The following is a 9,387-nucleotide window of genomic DNA, read 5'->3' on the forward strand; positions in this document are numbered from 1 at the left end:
AGATTTGAATCGAACCGAGTTGAATTGGGTCGATCCAAACCGAGTCGAGTCGAGTCGAGTTGAACCGAGCCGAATCGAACTGCCATGATGAATTACGTACTGAATGATTTTACATATTGTAGAACCACAGACTTCTATATTATACTAGACCGCTAACTCTACGAAATACATAACCCCGAAAAGTATGTACAGAACACATGCATAGCACACACACACACCAACACACACACACTTTTCGTCTGTACACGTCGGCCATATTACCTATCAGCTCCTGTCCTTTTCTTTCCTATTGATTCCTACTTAAATCACGCATGCGCAGATGCTTACTTTTATATGTTTTACATACTTTATGGGGTCAATTTTTCGGTCAGTATATAAGGGAGTTAGCAATCTAGTATTGTATAGAAGTCTGTGTATAGAACACAAAAATAGAAACTACAGCAAAAAAAAACGATGTATAATATAATATTTCTTCAACACAATAGAGAGCACCATTTAAATCAGTGGTAAATATAAGAAATACCTATACCATTAATGCTTATTTACGCTGTAATCAGTGAATAAAGCATCTCCCGAAAGAATTATACAGTAGAAAAACAGAAGATTGAGCGTTCATATATATATGTAAATATATATATATATATATATATATATATATATATATATATATATATTATTTACTGAATTTTATGGATATATACCTATGTCGGCGTTGCAGTAGTTCTTGATATGTAAACAATTTGTTGAACTGCGTGTTTCGTACGGGATAATGATTTATTATGTAAGCTGCATATGAGAAGAAGGCTATGGTGAGAAAAAAGTGTACGAAATTTCCTCGATTTTTTGCAACGGATGGTGGTTTTCAAAAATGACTGACTCTGCCTCCTCTACTTTCGTCAGGTAAAAACGTCCGCTCACTCATGAAAGTTACATTTTTTTGCAATATTCATTACATTTTCTTTCAAATTGCTAAATATTTATATATAATACATATCTCGAGAGATAAAAATTTTCTCCTGTCCTAATGTAAATATCGCAGCATGAATATATTCATACTTATATCTCATAGGCACAATGTATGCTTAATCCTAACCTTATATCATGTATGAAGAAAGCGAAATCGAGAAAAAAGAGAGAAACATATATCTTTAACAATATCTTCTAATAATTTTAGATATTAATATCATTAATACAATATATATATATATATATATATATATATATATATATATATATTGTTTTCTCTCTTTTTTCATAAAATGTTGTAGCTACTTGATTAAACATGTGTATTATCTGTACACATGTATATGTATATGATATATAGAAAAGAATTTTATATTTATTATGTATGTGTAAAAATAATGTATAATAGTATAGTTGACTCTGTTCAGTGCTGATTCAAAATTTTTGAAATTTTTTACTTTTTTTTCTACTTTATTTTCACTTTTAAAGCAATTTATTTTTTTTTTAATTGTAACAAAATTATTATAATAAGATATTAATTATATGTTATTATTCATATTAATTATAATAACCATATTAATTATTATTCATATTAATTATAATATATTGATATTATTATAATAACTGATAATAATTGATATTAATATAATATTAATTATGTTATTATTCGATTATTTGATTATTACTTAATTTTTTCTACAACATATGATGAATTATTTTATATATAATTTTTAGCTGCAATTTTATTTTTAATAATGCTTTGTTATAATAAATTATATTCAATATCGGCATAATTTTAGTTTTTAAATTTGGAATTATTTATGTATTATACATTGATTTTCTTAAAACGATATAATGTTACTGTTTGAATTCAATACAATTTGAATTCTACTATACTATTTGCTTGATTCTTTAATGTTGAAATTGCATATAAATGGATTGTGCAGAAATTATTCTTTTCAATGATTAACTTTCAAAATATTTTATATGATATATTCAACTGAAACATATTGACTAAAGTTGTCCCATAAAAGTTTCAGTCTTTGTTTGTTTTTTGAACGTATCTAATGTTATGAAAGGTAATATGCATATTAACAAGAAAATATATAGTATTTCTTGTGCATACTCTTAGATAATTATATTATCTAAAAGATAATTATATTATAATCTGTGTTAATTATATATTTAAAAATTAGTTATAAAAAATTTAATTATATTAATTAAATATAATTACAGTTTGTTAATAATAATTTGTTATTAATAAATCATAGGAAAAATTTATTTTGCTTCTGTTTTTATATATATCTTGTATGTATATTTTATATATTTATTTATATATCATTATATAAATCATATATATTAAATCAAAATGTCATATATATATATATATATATATATATATATATATATATATAATATATAAATAATATTTTTTTAACAATTCTTAAATAATTCTATTTCTTCTGGCATACTTATAATATATTTTACTTTTCCCTAAAGTAAAAGTGTATGAAATGTTGCAATAATTAACAAAAAAAGAAATACATGTAAATTATTAAGAAATACATAAAAATTTGATAAAAATTTGTATAATCTACCTTTTTGTTAAAATTAGACAAGCAATTGATTTGATATTTAGACATACAAAAAAAAGTTCTAACTAGAATATATATTTTGCAGAATAATTAGCAACGTAGTGACTTTATTGAAATGTGTTGCTCGGACGGCATTTGTGATATTGAACAATGTCTACTGTATACCTACATATGCAGTATGGATGATGTTATTGTTTCCTGTAAAAGTATATCAACCTCAAGTGTATTGGCGAATCGAGGGCCTATTTTTTCACTGGTTGTTGGCAATGGTATCAATGTGGACTTGGTCTGCAGGTTACGACAGTAAGCATTAATAATATACAAATTAAAAAGGAGCTGTTTTAGACTTTTAAAATATGATTATCTTTTGTTCAACAGTAATAGAACAAGGTGATGACATACAGCAGATTATAAATGAAAAAACATTAGTTATAGCAAATCATCAGAGTACTGGTGATGTTCCTATATTAATGACAACATTTAATGCCAAACCAAATGTTTTACCCAATTTAATGTGGATAATGGATAGAGTATTCAAATTTACTAACTTTGGAATTGTTTCTATATTACATCAAGATTTCTTTATTGTATCAGTAAGTATGAAATTGCTTCTTAAATTTCTGTTTCTTTACTGCAGTCATATTGAATACACGAGAAATCAAGTAAATTTTTTTCTTGCAAAATATGAAAATTAATTAGTTTTTTCATTTGCCATTATTTGCAATCATGAAATATATAATAGTCGAAATCAAGAAAATTATTTTTTATAATAACTTGTTTTATTATTCCTTTTCCTGAAAATTAACACATTGTAATTACTATTACTGATTTAAAAAAAGAACTGGTTAGCATTACCATTACTCGAAAAGTAATGAATTATTACAATTTCTATTACTTTGTTTAATGCTATTTCACATTAAATATTTAAAATTTATATTTTTAAATATTCTTTTCATATTAACAAAACATTATATGCAGAATAGGGCATTTAAAGTGTTATAAATTGTTATCTCTGAAAATATATATTATAACAAAAATGGTTTTAGATAAAAATTGTTTGATTCAAAGAGAAAAAAAAAGATGGGATATTTGTTTAACTTGGGCATAGGTGGTTTCCCAATATATATATATATATATATATATATATATATATATATATATATATATATATATACAAGGTGTCCGATAATTCGCAGATTACCTTTTAAGGGAAGGTAGAGGTGTTATTCTGAATAGAAAAGTCCTGTACCATTTTGTGATTTTCTCAATATTTAAGAAAATATTAATTTTAAAGATCAGCCAACGAAGTGCCGCGAAAAGCTCGCGGCGCGAAGATGCCTCCCACTGTCAATTGATGTTCGGTCCGCGGCGAAGCAATGGGAGGAGCGGTTTGCGAGCGTGCTTCACTATGGCAACCAAAAAAATTACACACATGATGAAAAGATCACATACATAAAACGGAGCGCGCATTATGTGTATATTTTTTTCGATTGCCATAGCGAAGCATGCTCGCAAACTGCTCCTCCCATTGCTTCGCCGCGGACCGAGTATCAATTGACAGTGGGAGGCATCTTCGCGCCGCGAGCTTTTCGCGGCACTTCGTTGGCTAATCTTTTAAAATTAATATTTTCTTAAATATTGAGAAAATCACAAAATGGTACAGGACTTTTCTATTCAGAAGAAAACCCTCTACCTTCCCTTAAAGGGTAATCCGCGAATTATCGGACACTCTGTATAATCTGACATATTTTAGTATAAAATATAAAATATCTCGAAAATTATTTTTCGATAGTTGTATCGTAATACTTTTATGTACAGAATAATAAGATGAATCAAATGGTGTGCAGAAAATAATTGTTTTTAAAAAAAAGTATGCAATTATTTGCAATATATTTTTTTATAACAATTATTTATTTTTTCTTTACACCATTTGATTCATTTTATTATTCTGTACATGAAAGTATTACGATATAATTATCGAACATTAAATAATTTTTGAGATATTTTAGATTTTATATTAAAATATGTCAGATTAAGATATAAAATAACTCAAAAAATTCTTAATGAAAAAATACTTTATTGTTTTGGAAAGCTCTCGACATAAGCTATAAGAATATGCAATAAAAAATAGGAGATTCCATAAGAAATTCCATTAAGAAATTAAAGGCGTCTTTGACTTGACCTTAACGATGCTATCCAAGATCAAACCAATGACATCATCTTACGTTCCCCTCAAAATCATACAATTTTTGTTCAAAACGTTTTTCTCTAAAATGCTTAGTTTTTAAAAGAAAAAGGATGTATGGGTGATCTAGGACACCCTGTATATACATACATGGTTTTTTTTACGTAGGAATTATAGGAATTATGTTGCATAGATTTGCAAAGTGATGACAAAAATTATAACTTTCTTAACAAAAAATGTATAAAATTTACTGTATTCATTACATTTTTTAACTTTGGCAATATACCGTTAAAATATTTCAAAATCTATCTTTTCTATTATCCTCCATTAGTAAATGCATATACATATAAATAAAATAACATATATTTTATATATTCTAGCAAAAATAAATATGATAATCAAAATTTATATTATTTATATACTATATTTCCTTTTAATATCACAATTTAATAAACATAGAATTTAGGCATCTTAAGAGTTCACTGATTTTGTTAAATATAGATATACTGCTGTTATTGTTTTTCTATGATTTGATATGGAAAAGAATTTTTTTTTCTTTCTCTCTATTATCTTCAACTATTATATATTAGATAACTACAGGGCCGCAAACGAAGGGAAGAAAGTTTAAAACAATTAGAGAAACATCTTAAAGATTCTTATATACCACGGGATAGAAAATGGATGGTACTTTTCCCAGAAGGAGGTTTTCTGTGCAAAAGACGGGAAACTTCGCAAAAATATGCTAAAAAAAATAATTTACCTATTCTTGAAAATGTAACTTTGCCAAGAGTAGGAGCCATGCAAACGATATTTGATACTCTTGGACCAGCATCAAGCAAGAATATGCAAGATCAACAATTAAACAGTCGACCAAGTAAGATTGCATTTAGTTAAAAATGTAATTATTTTATTTAAAATTGATTAATTCATAGTATATCCAAATCTTACTCATTGCAAAATTGTTATATAGTAATGCAACATTTTGCAATATTTATAGATATGACAGTAGCTAAGCCAGAAATTAGTTGGATTCTTGACATAACAATAGCGTATCCTCAAGGTAAACCACTTGACTTACCTACTATTATAACTGGTTCGAGATCCCCGTGTGAGACGGTATTATTCTATCGACTTTTTCCTAGTTCAGTGGTAAGTCTGATTTGAAATATCATGATGTATTGCTCGAATGCGTGTAATGGTATTTACAATATGATGTACTTTTTGCAGGTTCCTCGCGAACCAGAACAATTATCTAAATGGTTGTATGAGAGATGGGTAGAAAAAGAAGCGCTCTTGGAGCATTTTTATAAATATGGAACGTTTCTTGGTACAAAAGGATCAGACAGAAGTGGTTCCAAAGTACATCAGGATCCACTAAGATTCCTAGTCCTTCATTTATTCTTCATAACTTCTAGTTATATTCATTATAGTATGCTTGCATACGTGCTATCTTACTTTTGGTAAGATATTTTATACATCATGTACAATGATCAATGTTTATGAAACAATGTTTATAAAGGAAATCACAGAGAGAGAGAGAGAGAGAGAGAGAGAGAGAGAGAGAGAGAGAGAAAGAGTAACGAAGTAAGATATCCTTGCCTTAAATGAACACTAATATCTATGAGAACAATTCTAATAAATATGTGCGAATTATCACAAATTTAGGAAGCAAACCTAATATAAAAAAATTACTTGCGTATAACGATTATTTTTATTTAATATGTAATACAATTGAAAGCTATTTAAGTATTTATAACTTATGTTGTGCTATTGATTAAAGCTGATAATATTAGCATGTTTTAAATTTAATTTCACAAAATATTAATACCTTTTACATTTATTAAAAATAAACATTGTAAATAAATCAAATAAGTCGTCTCTATAATTGATTATTACATATTTAAAAATATTTTTATTATACCATATATTTTTTAAATTACAAAATTTATTAATTTTAAGTCACAAAGTTGGTTTCAAGAATCAATGTACTCTTGTGTTTTCACTAATTTGATTAAATACTCTGAGAACAAAATTTTTGAGCATGCGCAGGTTTGTAGATTTGTAATCTTTATTTGAAATATATATGCATATGTATCTGTGTGTAAGGTGTGTGAGGTTTTATACATATACATATATATATATATATATATATATATATATATATATATATATAAAATCCAATGGGAAGAATTATATGCCTAGGTCAAGAAATTGACATCAATAATGATTTCAATCATATATATATAAGACGGTACACAAAATTAATATAAATTTTTAAAAATACACATACATATATGAAAATAAATTCCTGGTGTACAATATTGAAATATATATGTATATATTGATTCTTTTATAAAAATGTTATAATATTTCTTGCTTTAGAATCTTGCAAACATGTAAACGACATAGTATATGAATTAATAATCGATTTGAGGCAATTCCACGAATAATTTGCATATTTTGTCTGCATAATAAATGTTATATCCAATTTTATAGATACTCAAGTGGTATATGCGATAATTCACATTAACTTTAATTATTTTCACTTACAATGTATGCATATGTTCACACATTTATTTGCACATACATCTGAAACTTGGCAGCGTAATAAAAAAAAAAACTTATAATACATAGAGTTACATGCGTATTTAATAGTATAATAAGTTTATTATAGGTTAATTAGATGTTCTATGTAAAATGTGATTACAATGTATAATAGCGAGAAGAATTTCTACTGCTGTGCAGGCTAGAATTTTTCAAAAAAAGTATCCAGTCATTTGTGATAGGTTAGCGAAGAAAATATTTTTCAAGGAAAAAATGGTCCATTCTATAAGCATAATGTTTTTACATTGTAGAAATTTTGTAATAATAAGTTCGTAATTGTATTGATAAAAATTAGAAAAGTAATATGTTAAGAAATTAAAAATAAAAATGAAGAACAGATTATATTGACTATATATTTATATATATGTGAAATATAAACACGGGACATAATTGTTATCACCTAATTGAGAAAATTATATTTTTTGAGCACAAAGAAATGATATTATGATATTTATTATAGTTGATATATCATATAGTCTCATAAATCTAACAAATGATCAATGTTCTCTAGACATTTGCAGATCCTATATATATTATACAATTTATTTTATATATACATATATCATCCCTATTATCGTAAAATTATATATTTTCTTACTTAATCACAAATCTTATGTAGCTAAGAAGGGCTCCGAGGGGTCGCCGGCTGCCGGGGGACGCGTCCGCGCTGCTGCTCTTGGGGGGGACTCGTGGGGCTGTCCGGGTGCGCGGTTCCGACTGGTTCTCGCGGCCTAACCTGTTTCGCGCGCGGTCGGGCGCTCTTCGCCCGGTGCGCCCGCGTTCCTCGCGACGGGGGAGAGTGTCCCGGTGTCGCCGAGACCTGACCAACGGTGCCTGGTGTTGTGTTGAGACCTAACCAACAGTGCATCGGCCGTGGCACCTCCACCGGAGCTGCGGCTGCGGCCTAGCCTGTTTCGCGCGCGGTCGGGCGCTCTTCGCTCGGTGCGCCCGCGTTCCTCGCGACGGGGGAGAGTGTCCCGGTGTCGCCGAGACCTGACCAGCGGTGCCTGGTGCTGTGTTGAGACCTAACCAACAGTGCATCGGCCGTGGCACCTCCACCAGAACTGCACCAACACACGCGCGCACGGACGCGCGAGCCGCACCGGCCCGCCGCAGCGCGGCGTCCGACCGCGGGGCCGCTCCCGCATCCCGAAACGCGCGAGAGTGCTACAAAAAAGCGCAGGACTGAAAGCAGGGCATCGCTTCTCGGCTCTCTGAGCTAAGATCAAAGTGTAGTATCTGTTCTTATCAGCTTAATATCTGATACAATCCCCATAGGGGATTCAGAATATTAAACTGATTTTTGGAGCCTGGCGGGTGACCGGAGCTTGCTCCGACTCTGCCGCGGGTCGGCCTGGCATTGCAGTACAGCCAGGAACGGCCTAACTAACCTATAAAACATATATAGATTGGTTAGGTAACCGTGGTAGAGTGCCTGCGTTGCACTCAGGCACCAGGAGTCAGCGGTTCCTGGATCCCCGGGCACCCGCGTGCATCGCACTAACCGCGCGCGGGTGATTTTTATACTTTTATTTTATTTATTTTTTGTGTTGGTCTTGGCTCGGAGAAGCAAGTTTTTATTTATTTATTATATATATATTTCGTGTGTGAGTGTCGCGTTATTCGTTTACTAAATTAATTTCGCCGAGAAGCGAATTATATTTTTGTCGCGCGGTCGTTTTTCGTGTTTGTGAAGTGCCGCGACGCGAGTGTCCTGTGACAGTTAGTGGTTAGGAATCCCACGCGACCTGGGGCTCTGTGCCATAGAGTCTTATTTATTTGTATTTATTTATTTGTTTTTATTTATTTTTGTATATATTGTTATGGCGCAGAGTCCCCCGCGAGTAATCGTGCTCGCATACCCCTTGCCGGAGCGACTTTATTGTCCGCGCTGTCGAGGGGGTGCGAGCAACGTCATAGGGTCCGTGGGATCCTTCAGTGATCAGGCTCATTTAATTAGACATTTAAAAAAGCATCACCCGGGGGTTCCGTTGCATACAAGTGCTCCGTGTGCGAATATAGGGGACCGGAAAAGTCCCC

General features: G+C 30.5%; 1 protein-coding gene and 1 non-coding gene across 2 annotated transcripts; both read left to right on the forward strand.

The window, feature by feature from the left end:
• The first annotated feature begins 281 nt into the window (after positions 1 to 281).
• LOC126854542 (acyl-CoA:lysophosphatidylglycerol acyltransferase 1-like) lies at positions 282 to 7,686 on the forward strand. The gene is made up of 7 exons (XM_050601408.1): positions 282 to 506; positions 719 to 900; positions 2,644 to 2,861; positions 2,937 to 3,151; positions 5,344 to 5,617; positions 5,741 to 5,892; positions 5,971 to 7,686. The coding sequence occupies exons 2-7, from the start codon at positions 869 to 871 to the stop codon at positions 6,205 to 6,207; spliced, it is 1,128 nt and encodes a 375-aa protein (XP_050457365.1). The 5' UTR covers positions 282 to 506; positions 719 to 868; the 3' UTR covers positions 6,208 to 7,686.
• Positions 7,687 to 8,545: 859 nt separating this feature from the next.
• Positions 8,546 to 8,738, forward strand: LOC126855161 (U2 spliceosomal RNA). The gene has a single exon (XR_007688200.1). It is a non-coding gene; the product is annotated as a U2 spliceosomal RNA (small nuclear RNA).
• The last annotated feature ends 649 nt before the right edge of the window (positions 8,739 to 9,387 follow it).

The sequence above is a fragment of the Cataglyphis hispanica genome, chromosome 1 (assembly GCF_021464435.1).
Source record: "Cataglyphis hispanica isolate Lineage 1 chromosome 1, ULB_Chis1_1.0, whole genome shotgun sequence".
Classification (NCBI taxonomy): domain Eukaryota; kingdom Metazoa; phylum Arthropoda; class Insecta; order Hymenoptera; family Formicidae; genus Cataglyphis; species Cataglyphis hispanica.

Coding starts and splice junctions, on each gene's coding strand:
- LOC126854542 (XM_050601408.1), top strand. CDS start 869: ATGACTGACTCTGCCTCCTCTACTTTCGTCAG. Junction 901..2,643: donor GCCTCCTCTACTTTCGTCAG/GTAAAAACGTCC, acceptor TATATTTTGCAG/AATAATTAGCAACGTAGTGA. Junction 5,618..5,740: donor ACAATTAAACAGTCGACCAA/GTAAGATTGCAT, acceptor CAATATTTATAG/ATATGACAGTAGCTAAGCCA.